This window comes from Artibeus jamaicensis, unplaced genomic scaffold (assembly GCF_021234435.1).
Source record: "Artibeus jamaicensis isolate MK-2021 breed Jamaican fruit bat unplaced genomic scaffold, CSHL_Jam_final contig_603, whole genome shotgun sequence".
Taxonomy (NCBI): domain Eukaryota; kingdom Metazoa; phylum Chordata; class Mammalia; order Chiroptera; family Phyllostomidae; genus Artibeus; species Artibeus jamaicensis.
This window is the reverse complement of record NW_026521904.1, coordinates 5,742,833-5,761,453: the sequence shown is the minus strand read 5'-3', so window position 1 is coordinate 5,761,453 and position 18,621 is coordinate 5,742,833. Positions and strand designations below refer to the sequence as shown.

The 18,621-nt window shown below is 35.5% G+C and overlaps 1 protein-coding gene across 4 annotated transcripts in view; it reads right to left on the bottom strand.

Moving 5' to 3' along the window:
- Positions 1-996: 996 nt before the first annotated feature.
- The window catches only part of EPC2 (enhancer of polycomb homolog 2), a 122,442-nt gene continuing 104,817 nt past the window's right edge, over positions 997-18,621 (bottom strand). For 3 of the 4 annotated variants that reach the window (XM_037167665.2, XM_037167667.2, XM_037167668.2), the window contains 6 exons: positions 17,461-17,606; positions 17,012-17,355; positions 9,203-9,339; positions 7,380-7,539; positions 3,967-4,300; positions 997-2,816 (listed from right to left, as the gene is read on the bottom strand). In XM_037167665.2, the coding sequence (XP_037023560.2) occupies positions 2,747-2,816; positions 3,967-4,300; positions 7,380-7,539; positions 9,203-9,339; positions 17,012-17,355; positions 17,461-17,606 (1,191 nt within the window). In that variant the 3' untranslated portion in view covers positions 997-2,746. The remainder of the gene's footprint in view (positions 2,817-3,966; positions 4,301-7,379; positions 7,540-9,202; positions 9,340-17,011; positions 17,356-17,460; positions 17,607-18,621) is intronic. The other variant, XM_037167666.2, reaches the window with a different exon arrangement.

Below are 18,621 nucleotides of genomic sequence, written 5' to 3'. Positions count from 1 at the left end.
TAACTGGTCATGATGGTCTCCACTCACTCTCTTTAGGAAGGCAGACAACTAGTTTATGCATATTTTTATCTATGCTGAGTTACAAGATATACCAAGTACATGAGAGTTACCCCTTTGTTTAAAACAAACAAACCTACTACACACTCCATCAAAAACCATTCTCCTTGCCCTGGCTGGTGTAGCTCAGTGGATTGAGCACGGGCCTGCAAACCAGACAATCCAGGTTCGATTCCCAGTCAGGGCACATACGGGGGTTGCAGGCCGGTTCCCTGCAGGCTAGTTCCCAGCAGGGGATGCATGAAAGGCAACTATACATTGATGTTTCTCTCCCTCTCTCCTTCCCCTTCCCCTCTAAAGATAAATAAAATCTTAAAAAAAAAACCAAAAACATTCTCCAAGGATTCTAGGAGCTTGACTGACCTACAAGTACCAATTCTAGTTTCTTCCGAAAAACAAGAGTGATAGTGGTATTGTTCGGGGGAGGGCCCATGCAAAAATAAACTATTCTTCTATTTAATACAGTGAAAATAAGTGTCTGTCATGTAAGTTTTAAAAGAACATTGGAAAAATGTGTGTGCAAGTAACTGAAATGCCATCTGTGAAACAGTTACAACCACCAAAATAAGAAAGGCTTATTTTTCTATTTTACTTCAAAGGAACACATAAATCAGTCATCAGTCTGATAAATTCTGGATTTGCCACATCTCCAGATACTGTACAAATGAATAGTTTTGTTTTACTTAAAATTATTTTTAACACGTATATCACATAAGGCAAATTCACTTCATGCTTTGCTTCAGTAAAATGGAAAAAAAAGCTTTCTCCAAAATTGGCACTAAAGTTGTCTTAAGTTCTTAATAGCAGAGAGATATACCCAACTATGAGCAGAATGAACACAGTCGTAATACATAGCACATCAAAATCATTTCCTTTATATCATCAGCAATGAGTAACTCCAGAGGTAGTATGGCAGAAATGAGCATGGATCCTATCAGGTCACAACCAATGAAGAAATTAAATTTATTTTTTTTCTCTGGTTTGCCCATAAATTGCTTCACACATTTAGGATCTGAATAAAAACCACTCTCAGCAGAAATCTTGGCCCATTAGTTCAACTGACACATCAATTTACAACTTTTAGAACTGCAGATATAAAAAATGTAAAGTATAAAATTATGTAAGTTTGAAATGGTTTAATCATATTCATTAAAAATATTTACATTTCCCAGTACTTACTTGACAAAACGCCCTTGCAATATAATTCTACTCTAAACTTCTATTTATAAAATGAGGCTCATTTATGAGATTTCAATGAATGTTATACTACAAATTACTTACATTCGGTAAAATATTTCAAGAACTTTTCATATCAAAGGTAGTTTATATTGGATTATCTGAAACCCAATAGTGCCCACAGATGAGCGGCTTATAATTCTTTTCATTAATGCTTGGCAAGCACTGTGAAAATGAAAAGTGCTATTAAGTGCTATCATCTCCCTTAAATTTTTACTTATATTGTGTGCACATTGTGAAATAAACACATATGCAGCATGTCCATGTTTTGATATGTATTTTTTATTTCCCTGCAGTTTTCACTTATCAAGAACAAGTAACAGGGAAAGTTGTCTGAACTAGTGCATAAACAAACATTCTGAAACACCACTACACGTATCTAATTTACAAGAACCGTATAAAAAAAGTCACTAAAACACTACACTATGAAGGTGTCCAACGCTTACAGTCAGACTTTTTCCAACCCGTTACTTGCCTTGTAGCCACAGGAAAACTCTCCAAAATTGAAAAGACAATCTTGTCACAACCCTCCCCCCCTCCCAACACCTGGGATGGCTCGATATCTAGACTTCCAATAATTATTGCAATGATATAATGCAATACATACCTGGTAAAATATCCTTTATGTGGTGTGTTACAGTTTTAAAGCCAGTTAAAATATGCAGTCTTCAGATAAAATGTAATCCTTGAAAAATTTTCATGTCTGCACAGTTTAAATGTGCTAGATGCATAATTTTTCCTAGTCCATTTTTTCTGTGTAATTATTTTTTATAAACTGGTATTATAAATAGAAATATACATTCAAAATATATGGAAAAGTGAGTTACTACATTAAATTTGCATGTATCGATCCATCCCTTTCCCCTGCACAGTAATAGAAAATACTATTTTGCCTTGAACTTCATATTTGACAGTGAAATGCCACTAAAGTATTTACCAAAAAGTCCATCTAGTCAAATTGTGAAACAAAATGAACCAAGTGAAAACTTTACAGTTCCTTTAGAAAAAAATTACAAGAATTTCATTTCCTAGCTATGAATCTTTAACTTTTTAGACACAAAGTTGGATTTATTTTTACAAGATACAAAATGTAAACATGGCAAAATAAATAGTTAAAACAAGTGATGCAGGATCCCATTTCATGCTCATGATCCCATTAAAGAATTATTTTTTAAAATCCATTCAGTTGCAAATTCAAGTGCAAAAGCATGATGATGAATATCTACTATTCAAGTAACAGAAATAATATTGATGATACAAATAAACTATTTTACAAGGTAGTGATTTTCCCAATTTTACAAAATATACATCATATATCGATTACACATCCGATATACTGCAGTCCGTTTCGGTCCACTGTCAGCCTCTGGGATCCACAGTGTTGCCTTCTGCGTTCAGCTGGAATACGAATGACTGCACACCATCAGCACAGGTCAGAGCCATACGTTTTAGGTTATGTCACTTCCATAGCCACTGTTGTCTCTATTCCATTTAAACCCAATCTTTCTGGTTCATGGTTCTCTCTGTAATAAGGCAAAGAATAAAATAAACATTAATCCTCTCTACTTAGATACATATTTCTGTACTATAAACATGTACTTCCCACGAACATTTCCTATTTTTACAATTTCTGTATAGGAATGAGAAAAAGTTTCCTTCAGCTAAGAAATCCTATTAATTCCTCATTCCTTGATTATAACTATTTACTTAGGAAAAAGTAATTTAATGTAGTATTTCAGTGTAAGCTAGTGATACATTACTTATGCAATATGTAACATAGGACAATCCAAGATTTTTACAACAGATGGACTTTATGATGCTCAAAAACAAGGATCATTAGGGGCATAATATTAATTAAATTAGTTTCAACAACAGTTTAATTTTACAAGTTTAAAGTCATATAGTTAATAATTCAAATCAATATTTTTCTGATTCGTTGTTCTCATATTTTAGTCTCATAGAAAGAATGTAAAAATATTCAGAAATACGTTATCCTAGATTTAGTTAACCCCAGAATATTTTTTTAAAGATTTTATTTATTTATCTTTAGAGGGGAAGGAAAGGAGAGAGGGAGAGAAATATCAATGTATGGTTGCCTCTCATGTGTCCCCTGCTGGGAACTGGCCTGCAACCCAGGCATGTGCCTTGACTGGAAATCAAACTGCGGTTGTTTGGTTCGCAGGCCCGTGCTCAATCCACTGAGCTACACCAGCCAGGGCAAAATATTCTAATTTTATATATAAAATAGAATAATTTACTTTCCCTTGGTGCTTAATATCGAAGAAAACAAAAATTTTGATTTGAAAATTAAAGCTCTGACATGAAAGTTAATAATAACTCTAATCATCCAGGCTGTCTAAACTACAAAGAGGAAAGAGAGAGTAATAGAAGCTTCTAAAATAGACTCTTTGATGTATTTTTTTTGGCTTGATGGTTCCCAATTTGATGAGGTTTTCTCCTAATGTTTTTATAATTCTGGTGGCTTTTAAACACTCTACTAGTGACCTCAAATGAATAACCTAAGTCATAGCACTTTACACTCAGCAGATAGTAAACATCTGTTGAAAAGCGGGTCAATCAACAGACATTTATTACTTGAGCGGTAACTAAAAAAGCCTTTTTCCTCCCACAGGATAGCCAGCAGAGAGAGAATAATGCTTGAAACACACACACCTTGCTATGCTGCTGATGGCACTGCTAGGAGTAACCTTTGGCACTCTGTCCATACTGGCAGCAACTGTGGCAAGTTTTAAGGCGGTTGGCGATGGTGCTGAAGTCCGTGTGTTGATATGCACATTGACTGGAGAAACAACACTGACGTTATTGAGGTGCACTGCATTCGTCAGGCAAGAATTGTTCATGGGAAGTGTTGGAGAACTGCTTGTGCACAATGCTGGGATTAAGTGGTTTGTAGTGGTGTGGCCAACTGTCCTTACAAGTTGTACAGCTGAAATCCCTGGGCTGGATGATAAAGCCATATTGGTGGAGTACAATGTTTTAGAGGTTCCTGAAGGAGAAAAAAAATCCATCCACATCATAAGACATTCATTAAACTCTTAAAAAATACCATGCGATCTCACTTATGTGTGGAATCTAATGAACAAAATAAAGTGATGAACAAAACAGAAGCACAGGCTTAGACACATGGACCAGTCTGACAGCTGTGAGAAAAAAAGGGGGGGGGACCTGGACAAAAGAAGGCGAAGGGATTAGCCAAGGAGCATACATACATGCATACGCACAGACACAGGCAACAGTCAGGTGATGGTCAGAGGGAAGGTGGGGGCACGGGCTAGGTGGAGGTGGGCAAAGCAGGAAAAAATGGGGACATTTGTAATAGCATAAACAATAAAAATGAAGGAAAAAAAGCAAGCATCTAAAAATTGCACATGCTGAATAGTGCTTGCTTAACAGTATACAGCATTTAGCAAGTACTTCATAAATTTTCTTTTTTTTCTTGTTTTTTTTAAATAAATTTATTTATTTTTTTTGAATTGTTTATGCTGTTACAGTTGTTCTATTCCCCCCTTCATTCCCCTCCACCCTGCCCCCCCAACCCCACCATTACCCCCCTTTAGTTTATGTCCATGTGTCTCAAGTCCTTTAGGTTCTATATTTCCCATACTATTCTTGCCCCCCCCATCTATTTTCTATCTACTGTCTATGCTACTTGTTTTCTGTACCTTCTCCCCCCGTCTCCTCCTCCCACTCCCCTGTTGCTAACCCTCCTTGAGATCTTCATTTCTATGTTTCCACTCCTGATCTAGCTGTCCTTTTAGTTTGCTTTCGTTTTAGGTGTGGTTGTTAATAACTGTGAGTTTGTTGTCCTTTCACTGTTCATGTTTCTTTAACTTCTTTTTCTTAGATAAGTCCCTTTAACATTTCATATAATAAGGGCTTGGTGATGATGAACTCCTTGAATTTGGTCTTATCTGAGAAGCACCTTATCTGTCCTTCCGTTCTAAATGAAAGTTTTGCTGGGTAGAGCAATCTTGGTTGTAGGTCTTTAGATTTCATGACTTGGAATATTTCTTTCCAGCCCCTTCTTGCCTGTAAAGTCTCTTTTGAGAAATCCGCTGACAGCCTGATGGGGACTCCTTTGTAGGTGATTGTCCCCTTAGCTCTTGCTGCTTCCAGGATTCTCTCCTTCATTTTAATTTTGGCTAATGTAATGATGATATGCCTTGGTGTGTTTCTTCTTGAGTCCAACTTTTTTGGTACTCTCTGGGCTTCTTGGATTTCTTGGAAGTCTGTTTCCTTTGCCAGATTGGGGAAATTTTCTTTTATTATTTGTTCAAATAGTTTTTCCACTGGTGGTTGTGTCTTTCCCCCTTCTGGTACCCCTATAATTTGGATATTGGAGCGTTTATAGATAGATGTCCTGGAGGTTCCTAAGCTTCTCCTCATTTTTCTGAATTCTTATTTCTTCATTCCTTTCTGTTTGATGATTTTTTCTTCTTCCTTCTGGTCCACTCCATTGATTTGAGTCCCAGTTTTTTTTTCATCTCTATGGTTTTCCTGTGGAATTCCATTCATTTCCCTTAATTTAGCCTTCATATGTTTCTCTAATTTGTGGCTATAGTCCATCAGATCTGTGAGGAAGCTGATGACCAGTGTTTTAAACTGTGCGTCTGAGAGATTTGCTATTTCTTCGTCACTTAGATTTATCTCCGGGGCTTTGAGGTCTCCCTGCGACATTTTTGGTCTGTTCTGGCCCTTTAAGTGAGAGAAGCGGCGCCTTGGAGTCCCAGGTCGCTGGGTTGTGACGCTGTATGTGGGGGCGTGGTCAGAGCGGGGAAATGGCGCCGCCGCCGCTGCTGGTCCGACCGCTCACTCCCTCACCCGCGCGCAACCGGGCAACCACAGTCAACTCGCTGCCACCGCCTCCCCACTGTCTCCTCCGTAGTCGCTCACCCGGTGGGCCGCTCGGTCGCTCACTAGGTCCAATCCTGGGTTTGGAACCCGTGCGACTGGATTCGTGCGTCTGGATTCCGCGCCCGGGTCGATCGAGCCCTCCTTTGTAACTCCTCACCCGACGCCGGTTTCGCCCCTTACCGGTCAGGCCGAAGAATTTGTTGTTAGCGGACTTCCGAAAAGTTCAGTTTTCCGTGTTCTGGTTGTGTTTTCTGATGCTAATATTTAGTTGTCCCTGAACTTGGTTGCGTGAGAAGGTACGGCACATCCACCTATACCTCCATCTTGGCGGAAGTTGCTCATAAATTTTCAATGTTCAATTAAAATAAATAAATGCAAACATTTGTTTTCTAATTGAATGCCAAATTAATCCTCCACATGACGGCCTCTCCAAAGACAGCTTCTAATCAGTAAGTACAACATACGTACCTGTTTCAACCCCAAAGACAAACCCGCTCTCTTTCTACTGGTCTACGTAAAAGGACTTTGTAAAGTATTCTACTGCTTCCATACCTAGGAACTCTGTAATAGGAAGAGAGGTCTGTGCTAGAGGTGGAGGGCATGTGAAAATGATAGTTGGATTTTTATTAGAATGCATACATGTAAGAACATCAGTAAGGAGGGGCAAGGATTGTGGATGCAAGTAAAAGCAAGTGGAACATTCTAAGGTCTGAGCTGTAGTCGAAGGATGTCAGAACAGCAAGTCTTTGAGGACTCAGGGTAGTAAGAAGCAGATGACAGTGTTTCACAATAATGCTGTACTTGAAGAGATGGAGTCAGAGAGAGCAGGCCTATGAGCATGTAAAAGAGGGGAGGTAAACCTGATTTCAATCATATTGACCATCCTGCACTGTATTTTGCCTTATCAATGTATGGATAATTCAATGGTGATGGTTAGTGATTAGCTTGATGCATTTCCTAGATGTGGCCTAAACCAGGTAGGTTGGAAAGTCACATAGGCAGGTACCCAGTGGGTGTAGAAGGAAATAGAAAGCAGGCTCTATGTAAATTCTAGAACACATCCAACTATTCCACTACTCATTATCGATAGAAATTCTGAAGACTGACTTTTTTGTACCTTTTCCCCTTGGATATAAAAAACAAAAACTATACCTCAAATCAGTGAGTTGCAACTCTGAGCTAGTAACAAACATGTGAAACCACAGGCTTACCTGAAGGCTGGACGACACCGTTTACGTTGTTGTGGCCAGTGTTCTGTTCCTTGGCTACCTCACTGCGACTTGGAACAGGTGCACTGACCACTGCAGATGCAGCAAAGTGGGCGCTGGCTGAGTCAAGTGTTTTAGACATACAGTCAGAGGTGCTTGAGCCCTATAAAACGAATGAAATTAAACTCAAGTTTTTACAGGTCATTCCATGAACATACTAAGAAATGGGCAAAGCCAAGAGGCTTTTGCCTTTTTCATATGGAATAGTTACAGGTGTTTAGATTAAGAGATCTAGGACTCCACAGACTATTTTTGGCAAATGGAGCGGGGAAGTGACTAAAAACTTGAAAGCAACTATTTCTAAGAAAGAACTAGGGGTTTAAAAACCCAACCTTTATTGCTGTATAATTTTTCCCAATAAGTGTTAATAAATGCCTTTAAAAATATTTGACAATCTTGATACTATGAGCAAAAAAAAAAAATCACAGATGCCTAATAGTCATTTTTGTCACAATGTAAAAAAGCATGTCTCAGCCTAATCTTGCAGTAGGCTGAAAATACTTTAGGCTGGTTACCAAAAAAACTCAGAAAAAGCAAATAAAAAGGCAAGTTTAATGGCATTTATTCTTATTTCTGTATAAAATTGGTAGCTACTACTAACAGCCAACAGCCCTAGAATGTGGGACAGTCCCACACCCACCAGCATGTCATGGGGGTGTTGAGGGGTCCTAGGGTCACTAGGATTTTCATGTTGTTAGACTTGGGATCTCCAAGGTCAGTGTGCCGACCCTGTGATGATAAACTGAACTCCTGTGGCAGACGCTGGCCTGAGATACAACAAAACTGAGTTCATCTCAGTTATTATTTTAGAATTACGAAGCAATAAAATTTAAGACTTAAAACACTAGGTTTATGTTTTTCAGGTGGCTCAAATTTGAAATAAATTTTGTTACGGTTTTGTTTTTAGAGGCTTAAACAACAAAAATTTATTTCCATATAGTTCTGGAGGACAGAAGCCCAAAATGAGTCTTATAGGGCTCATGTGAAGGTGTTGAAAGCTTTCTCTTCTGACAGTTACAGTTTTATAAAGTATTTTTATTTTTATCCATAGTGTCCTCATTTAATGGTGCTTATGGAAAATCTCATCTGGGGGCATATTTTTTTCTTCAGGAAAATATGATTCAAGGAGGCAACAGGCTATGTTTAGAGTTGCTGTACAATTAAAGAGGGTTACCTTTCAGCTTGGGCACACCCACATGGAAAGAGGAGCTAGGAAAGTTAAATCCTTGAAAAAAAATTTGAGGGGCAGTAGGGGCGAGAGATAATGGTTCTTTTTTTAAAAAAAATCCTCATCAGAGGGCATGCCTACTGATTTTAGAGCGAAAGGTAGGGAGGGAGAGCGAGAGGGAGAAAAACATTGATTTGAGAGAAAAACATGGATTGGTTGCCTCGCAAACGACCGGACTGGGAATCAAATCGGCAGCCTGAAGGGTTGTCCACGGGACAACAGTCCCACCAACGGAGCCACCTTGGCCAGGGAGGGGATAATGGTTCTAAGAGTATATAATTCCTTTTACAAATTCTTAATAACCATTCAAAACATTTTTTTCCTAAATTAAAAAATACAGTATTTGGCTCTAGTGCTCCTCTCATAAAATATAAACTAGTCACTCAAAATTATGTAAGTTAACTAAAAAGTCAGTTTTGATTTTCAAAATTAAGAGCGGCGACGTCAAAATTATCTTCTATGATGTGACTAAAATCGAACAAAACTATGTAATTTGGGGAAAAGGAAGAGAAATAAGCACAATTAAAGACAGGGTTACCTGTGCTTTTGGATGTGTCTGCTGTGAGGAATGCTGAGATTGCTGTTTCTGCTGAAGCTGAGCAAGCTGCTGCCTCTGCATTTGAACTAACTGCTGTTGATGTGTCTGAAACTGCTCTTCTGTGATACCCCCTGTTACTGATAAAGGACATTCATTTCAGAATAAGTATGTTTTAAAGTATTTTTAACAAGACAAGTAAAAATACAACATAAAATTATTCCATAAGTAAGATGAAAAGCAGTTACAAATCACAGTATTACATCATCGGCAAAGAACCCAATCAAAATGACAGCTCTTTTAGCAAGTAGCTTATACTAATATCCATGATCTTATGCTAAGAAAAAGTCCCTCTATGGTTTTTGCTCTAAAACAGTTTTAATATAAGAATTCTACCATTTATTCATATTCTCAGTATCTCTGTGATCACTCTTAACTCTCTACACTGTAGTAACTAGTAATTGTGTAATGAGAAAAACTTAGATTAGTACAAATAATAACATTAAGTTATAGTCTTAATAAGAAGACAGGACCATCTACAAGATGTAAATGATTCTGGCTGCTGGCTTTCATCTATGACACTCAAGTGAAAATATATTTTCTGATTATAAATCAGAGTGCAAGACAAAGATCTTCATCTAACATAACCATAAACCATAGTTCAAGCTAACAGATCAGATGCCTAAAATAAGTCCTATCTATAAATCTATGGGCTAGAAATCAGAGAGGTGTTAAGAAAATTTAAGATACAATGTATCCCTGGATGTAACTGATTATGCTATAACCAACTGTATTAAGTTAGTAATTTGAAATAAAAACAAGACATCTAAAACTTTTGTTGAAAAAATTAGCTAAGAGAAATTTATAACAGGAAACATTTCCCCCAAAAGAAATGTAAACAAAGCTTTCATATTTAAGTAGACCACTAGTAAAAAAAGATTTAAAGGGAACAAAGCTATTTCCATAGATGTGAGTACATTATTAGAGTCAAGAACTATTAAATCACATCGGGATACATGTACTACCAGAGTAATTTTGGTCTATTTTTTTATATTGCTTTTCTCTCTCCTATTTCACTCAATCAACAAGTATTTACTATCTACTGTGATGCACAGTGCTGCATTAGCAGTTAAGAATGACTACAGGTAAAAATAAATTAAGATGGTCCATCCTATAAAGTCCCAGAGGATTGTTGGGAAGCAAAGATACATATAAAGAAATACCACCTAATATGAGTCAAACTTTAAATGCAATTGAGAAATCTAGTCAATATGACCTAAAGGAGTTCAGCTAAAAGATACACCCTTAACCTAGCCCCCAAAGTATTGTTTAGTAGGACAACCAATTGGACATTTTAAAAAAACCTGTTTTTGAAGATTCTATTTTTATTTATTTTTAGAGAGGAAGGGAGGGAGAAAGTGAGGGACAGAAATATCAATCTGCAAGAGAAACACTGTTCAGGTGCCTCTCACCAGCACCTGGCCGCAACCAGGCATGTGCCCTGATGGGGAATCAACCAGCCACCTTCCAGTTTGTGGATGACGCCCAACCCACTGAGCCACAGCAGTCAGGGTAAGAAATTTTTTTAAAAAATTTGTGATAGTAAGTTAGATATAACAAGTTATGTGTAATATAGTCTACTTTCTATGAAAATGGAGTTAGGCATCAGAAATGGATAAAGCTTTAGATATGCCTTCATTTCTGTTCCACATCAATTTAAATTATCATTAAAATTAGACAATGAGGGGAAAACAGTTCTTATATTAGTAGCGATTTTATTTTTAGAAGATTAAAAAACCTGGGGCTATCATCATGCTCACTTTAACATTTTAATATTAACTGTATTTTTGAAGTATACATTAATTATCTTACTGAATTACCAACGAAATCAAATGTCTTTCTTTGCCCATGTTAAATTCACTGCAAGTGTTATAGTTTAAGTAAGAAAAATAATTTTAATTCTAAATTTACAATCTTCAAAATCAAATGAAAATGTTAAGTATTCATGAATTTCCAGATGTATGAAAACCTTGGGAAAGATGAAAAATAGTTTATTAGACACAAAGGCAGGAAGGAAAAATTACCCACCCCCCAAATCTGTTTGTCTTATGTGTATAAGGAATATATAAATTAAAAAAAAAAAAAAAGACCTGGAATCTGGTGTTAACATGGTCTACTCCCTCAAATCCAGCATTATGTTATGTTTTTTTAAAGACTTAGGCCCATGGAGGCAAGGTCATAGAGAAAGGTCATAGTTGTTACAACATGAAGAAATCTGTTTAGGGATAACCAGCTTTGGGACAGTGGTGGTGGTGGCACAAAGGGGAAATGGGGACATCCAAAAGAGAAACCTTGTTTACTTCTGTTGCTTAGGACCAACCCAAGTTCTTTCCTCTAGTTGCTCCTAAATTGCTAGCTTAAAAGTGAAGTTCACACTGGTTATAAATCTACCCTACCCTACCCTTCCTAGCCCTATCATGTTAAAAGTAACTACAAATCTTGTGAAGGTGGTGATATTTCACTATTCCAGACAGATGGGAAGCGTTCCTTTCCCTAGGTAAAAAGTTATGCAGATCTCCCTGGGTAACCTATTCCAATGGATAGATATATATACAAGGTCCAGCAGAACTAAGGCCTGCTTGAGTATTGTTGGTACAGTAATAATACGGGCATAAATATTTATAGTTTTAATTTGAACATTTCACTTAAAATGTCATATGGTGTGCTTGAGTGTGACATTGTTATGTTACAGAATAACAAGCTTATGATTTTGTAATAAAAAAGGGTGTTACTTGTGCCAGACCCTGTACATGTTATAGAATTTTCCCTTATACGTAAATGTCATTCTACACATTAATAACATACTAACATTTCTAAATATTTTGTGCATATAACCATCAGTCTGTTCTTCACTAAAGCCCCTAAACTTTCTGTCTATATCTTCTGTATACATGGCTCATTACCTATCTTTATCAGTTTACTTTAATCCTCAGATGAATCCAGGTACCTCTTCATAGGACACTATTCACAATTCTCGGAATGTTGATTGTTTTCAGAGTTTCTAGCATTCCTTATTGCATCTTTCACCTTTTCAGGCATGTGGTTCCTATACAGTGGTCTGGTGGGCTGACCACTTATCACCTTTCCCTCCCCACAGTAATTTATCAGAAACATACTATAGGTACTGTTGTTAGCTTATACACTGATATGATAATTCTAAAACCCTGGATCACTATTTTTTTAAACTTGGACCCACAGAGGTATTAAGTATGTGTGAAATCTCTACAAGTATTTGTTAACTCTGTATTGTTTCACTGCTAAACTAAAAAGAAAAATCTAATAGAAACATTCTAAATCTACTGCATGACCTCACAATATGATTCTGTGCTTGTATCTCCCTCTGTAAAATAATAGCTCTTAATGCAGTATTTTTCAAAGTGGGCTAAGATGATGAATTATTGGAAAACCATGAATTTTAACACTAGTTTAGACCAAGTTTTCATAGTTTAGTGAAGAACATCTAATGTGGTAGTAAAAATTATCTAAAAGTCAACATGAATATATTATCCAGCTTTTTATTATCAAGCAGGTTAGGTCTTAAAAGTTTTAATGCTGCCCTGGCTGGTGTAGCTCAGTGGATTGAGCACAGGCCTGCGAACCAGACAATTGCGGTTCGATTCCCGGGCAGGGCACATTCTTGGGTTGCAGGCCAGTTCCCTGCAGGCCAATTCCCAGCAGGGGACGCACGAAAGGCAACCATACATTGATGTTTCTCTCCCTCTCTCCTTCCCTTTCCCTCTAAAGATAAATAAATAAAATCTTTAAGAAAAAAAAAGTTTTAATGCTTTATTGAAGGAATGCTGATTACACCCAATTTTTGCAAATACAGATCTCCGGTCTGTCTTGGGGGCAGGGGAGAGGGAGTTCCTATTTTAAACCTTCCAGGTTGAAAGTTCACATACACCATGGGAGCTAACCTGAGGATGAATCTTCCAATCCTTGAAAGTTGACATAACCTGTCCAGGACTATATACATCCTGTAATAAAATTCTCACAGCTGAAGGCAAACTAACAAAGTGCAAAACTATGGGGGTAGGACAGGTGGAGATGGGAAGAGTTGAGGGTGGGTGGGGGAGAAGATGGAGAATAAGAAATAAGATGTGATGATAAAGAAAATGAAGTAAAGAGTCATTTAAACTTCTGACATTTAAGCTAAATAGTTACAACAGAAATTTCAGTAGTATTGCCCATAACTAACTAAAATCTTTTAATTCCTGAAGTCTGAATCCATTTCACCTTTGGAAGTCACCTTGACTCAAAAATAAATCATGAGTTCTGTAGCTAGATGTTAAAAGATAGTTTTAGATATCCTAAAACTTTTATACTTGCAAACAAACATTTTACCCTAATTTAAGAAAAGGAAGAGAAATGGAAAAATAAACTAAAAATCAGGAATTTCTCTTGTAAAATTGTCCAAAATGTTGATATTTTACAAATTGGTAATAGTAAGATATTTGAAGCTGGTCCAAAGGGCTGCTGGTATCTACTACTCAATATACTAAAACACAGGAGAAAAAAAAGTCGCAACCACGCATTTGTCAAAACCAAAATTAATCCAGCCCTTCAAATCTAAACAAGCAAAGCTACTTTTAGATATGAAATACATTCTCTTGAGGTTTGGATTTAAGAACATCTCAAAAAAAGTTAAATAACACTACACTTTCAAATGACTAAAAACTTCATCATCTATTTTTATAAAGAATGTAGTATCTGCCACGTAGTGTTAAGTTCCTTGAAGGTAAGAATTATGGCTTTGTAAAACTCCGCAACTTTTAAACATTTAATATAGTGCTTTGCATATAAAATACTCTAAAATAATTATGTATGAAGTTAACAGTCCTTGGTTATTCACTTGCCATGTTCAGCATGTCTTTCCTTTCTCTGTCTTGATTCCTATTCTTTGAGAATAATTTTTCAATGAAGAAAACATATCCTTGTTTCATTTAATAGTTAACAAGACATATCTCTTTGCTTTAAAATTATGTCTTTAGTTTTAGATCCCCTAATATTTAGGACATACATTTCAATTTGTTTTAAGTCCTTTATGTTTGATATAAAAAATAAGAATCAGAATATGTTTAGGATACAAGAAGTATGAGTTGAAATATTAACTGGGTAATTAACATCATTAAAAAAAACCCTTTTTTACCACTACCCCTCAAGTTCAAGTTTTTAAAAAAAATTACTAAGGAATCTGTGACACAAATAAATATAATCATCAAGTGTATTATATTTCTTTTTATGATTAAACTGTTTATTTGCTGGGTTTCCCAGCTGTGAAACAGAAGATTCAGTACTTCTAATTTGTCTAGCTCAGGTAAAAGTCAGGGCCTGGGAAAAAGTCTTGGACACTCTTAAAGACCCTCAAGGCCAAGGTAACTAAAATTAAGCAGAAGGCAAAAGTGTTAAAAGTCACACTGATTAAAAAGAAATTATAGGAGGATTCAACCCTTTTGTCTATGTCAATCACATACAAAAATACAACTTTCTAAAAATACCTACATCTTTTGCTTTAAGCAAATGAAAGATTCTCTACTAATATTTATTGAACTGTAAGTGAATCCACTTAAAATGACCTAACAGAACTAAGAAAATTATTGTAATGAATATAACTGGCACAAAAGAATACTTAAAATTGCCACTGCTTTTTGATTATTTATAACAATCCTGTTAAAAGACTTGTTTCCTTATGTATTTATATATAACAGTGCCTAATATTTTGAAACAAAAAAAATTTGTTAAAAACAACCACATTCTTTGTGGCTTCAATGACTAGAATAACATACTTAGCAGAGAAGAAAAAAATTCACACCAAATCCTTTACTCTAGTGACAAATAATTATATACTTGAAAAACATAATTAAAACATTGATTCTAATGTAGCTTAATTCTTGCTTAAGCCCTGAAATTTTTCAAGGAAAGATATACACAGTACAATATTGAGAGTACTAAAAAACATAAGACAGAAAAAATTATATAAACCAGAAAACTATTTTTCCTGATAGTAGGGGAAAGGCAACCCCCCCAAAAAACACCCCAAACTGCCACCCCTCCAAATCTTGGCGTCTATGACATTACAATTTTTTAAACATCTGTGATTTAAGTTCCTTGAGCAATGCATATTTTGTTATTATAACAGTATTAAATACTTATTTTATGCTAATGTATGGTAGTGTCATAAAATTCTAGGGCTGATTATGAAGTTATCTAAATTACACTAATTTTTTTCTGGATCAATACATTTATTAGAGTATGAATGCTATAATAACATATGCAACAAATACACATTTTCTGGAAAAGCGTTAAGTCCAATAGATCTAAAGTTGATTGGGAATGCATGGTAGAAAGGCTGTGTGTGTTCAAGTTGAGGAGGAACATATTAGATCATTTTTTGGCTTGGTATACATTGGTAGAGTAGAAACTGTTTCCATGGTAAAATCTAATGAGAAATGCCTATTCCAATATGTTTTCAAACTCCCTTTTTGGCAAAAATCATTTTTGAGTAATTTTTGGTATAGGAATTCTTGTTCATTTTAATAATTTGAACAATGTCTTAGAGTTGGCTGAAAAAATGATCGACCTAATATTTGTCAAATTCCTATTATCTTTAGATTTCTTAGAATCTTACCACCTCAAAATCAAACTAGGTATTTATTCAGTTTAGCTTCAAAAGCTCATTAAACATCAGACTCATGAACTTTATAAAATGGGATGCTATTTTACTTCCTAAGTTCATTTAGAAGATAATTAACCAACTAATTTAAAGAAATGATATGCCAATTTCCAATCATTAAAACAAATGCAATTTCCCATTATAATCTTTAAACAGATAATGTCTAGATCATGACTGAAAATAAGCAGTTCAGTAACTGAAAGACAACATTCACTAGACCAAATTTCAAGCCAAAATGATTTAAAATCACTTTAAAGAAGTTTAACAAAATTTCTCATACTGTACCATCCAGAAAATAATTTAGAATAAACAACTATTACAGAAAGAAAGGATATCAACAGTATAAGTCAAGTCACATCTAGTTTTGTCTCTGGATACCATGCATTATTTGCAATGCATACATTATAAATGCATTTACTAATTTTGCATACATGTGATTACAGAGAAACTATCCACAAAAGGGAACAAATCAAAATTACATTTAAGATTCTCTAGCAATTATGTTATTTATAATGTACATGTCATAAAGCTATTAAATTTAAGTACAATGTCTCTTAAAGTAAAAGAAAATAATAACTTTCCGAACTCAGAGAGAAAGGTTATCAGATAAAAATTATAACTATTCATAGAAAGCCTAATATCTTTTTTCATAAGAAAGCTTTCAATGTACTCTCAAATAGCAATGCCTAATTTTAAGCAAAGTTTATACTTAAAAAATAAGAATTTTCTTTAGATCGAGGCAGACAGAATTGTCTAGTGATGGTCTGGTTGCAACTTACAACCACTTTGCCCATTGGGATCCCTATGCATTCTACTAACATTTCACCACACAGGCACACACATCCAATAGGTGTTGGTAGTTTTATAGGTACCAGAACATTTTGGTTAAAGTGCAAACCACAGTAATTAGGTTTAGTATCTTGGGCTGGGAAAAAATGTACTAGGTTAGGTAAAATTGCTCTTGTCAGTGGGATTATGAAAACAAACCTTCGAAATTTACCCTGTGAGTTTTTGGAGTAGATAATGAAAATTAAGGAGAAAAGAAAAGCAGGATATACCTCCAAAAAGTGACAGCTTACCTGATATGCCATTCTTGCTGGTGTTCAATAAAGCTACAGATGCTGCAGAAACTCTTTTATTGTTCACAGTCTGCCCTGGTTTTCTTGAGGTACATTCTTCACTATCGCTGTCCTGTACATTTAATAGCCTTGGCTGGAAACACTGTAGTCGACATGATCTGATATTGCTTAATATTTCAGAAAGGGACAGTCTATTTTCACAATGTTTACTGGAAGGATTGGTCCGTGAGAAATTAGAAGAAAAGTCTATAGTTTGGGAAGAGCTTGAAAAACCATTCAGCATTTCAGGGTCTATCTGTTTCAGGACTGGGTCATGTTCTGTGGCTATTCGGTCCATTATGACCCTGAAAAGCAATATAAAACCAAGTATTATCTGGGAGAACTTAACATTTTCCTATACCTTTCTTTCCAGCTTGTAAACAAAATCCAGGTCAAAATAAATAGTTTACCTTCCACCTCTGCCAATTCGCCTCCTTGCAAATCCTATACATCTTCTTGGGACTGTCAATGTTGTAAGGCAATGCCTGTATCTCAACTTATCCAAATCTGCCAATTCTGAATTTTCAAATGAATGGTTAACTTGGTCCAAACGAGGCTGCAAAGAAAGAAAAATAATTAAAACTCATGGAGTAAATCTGAAATGAAGAAAAGCTAAATAATAAAAAGTAAATACAGCATTAGTAGAAAAATTAGAATTTAGCTATGAACTGTAAAATTGGGGTTTAAATAATATCAACCAGGTAAAATTTTATAAAATTGAATGAAATAATCACTCACCAAACTAACTCAAACTGAATTTTAGTTTACAAATATAGATACATTGAGGGTATATTATATTTTTAAAAGAAATCTATCCTTAAAGAATAAAAATGGCTTTTAATATTTATGTAAAAAAACAGAAATAGTGAAGTTAGTAATTTATAAGCTTCCTATTGAGATAAACCAGAGAAAATTTTTTCTGGACCAAAAATTGCACTTTAAGCATGAGTCAAGTTGATACTTCCTCTTTGCTTTTAAGAATACATAGTCCATTTCTTTGCCTTCTCATTCCCTTTATTATTCTGCTTTTTTTGTGCTTTACCACTTTTGCCCCTTTCATAAAACTTTCCCACCTCTATCATCAGCATAGCTTGTAAACAACTCCTTACCTCTTCTACACTAAATACAAACACACACACTGAAAAAGTTGTATGTTTACTGTAGTGCAATAAGACAAACAGTATCCACAGCCATATATCAAAGTCCTCCTTATAACTCTACAGTTATACTTTATCGGAAAACCCACACATTTGGGAGTGAAGGTCATTCCTTGATATTATGCTGCACCAAACCTTGACTTAATAGCACAAAGTAATTTCTAAGTGTGTCAAACAGTTATGAACATAATGACCAGATAAAATAATGCCATGAGGAAAGTTTAAAAATGATTTATTTTTGATACTTACTGGATATGTATGCACGAGATAAGCTTGCCTAATAGTAAATTTCAATAAACACTTTAATCAAGGGTTCAGTTAGAGATTCTGGCCTTACCTAACTATAGCACTGACACTGAGTGATTTTTGTAAATGCTGAGCTACAGCTGAAGCCCACAGTAAACTAGATATCTA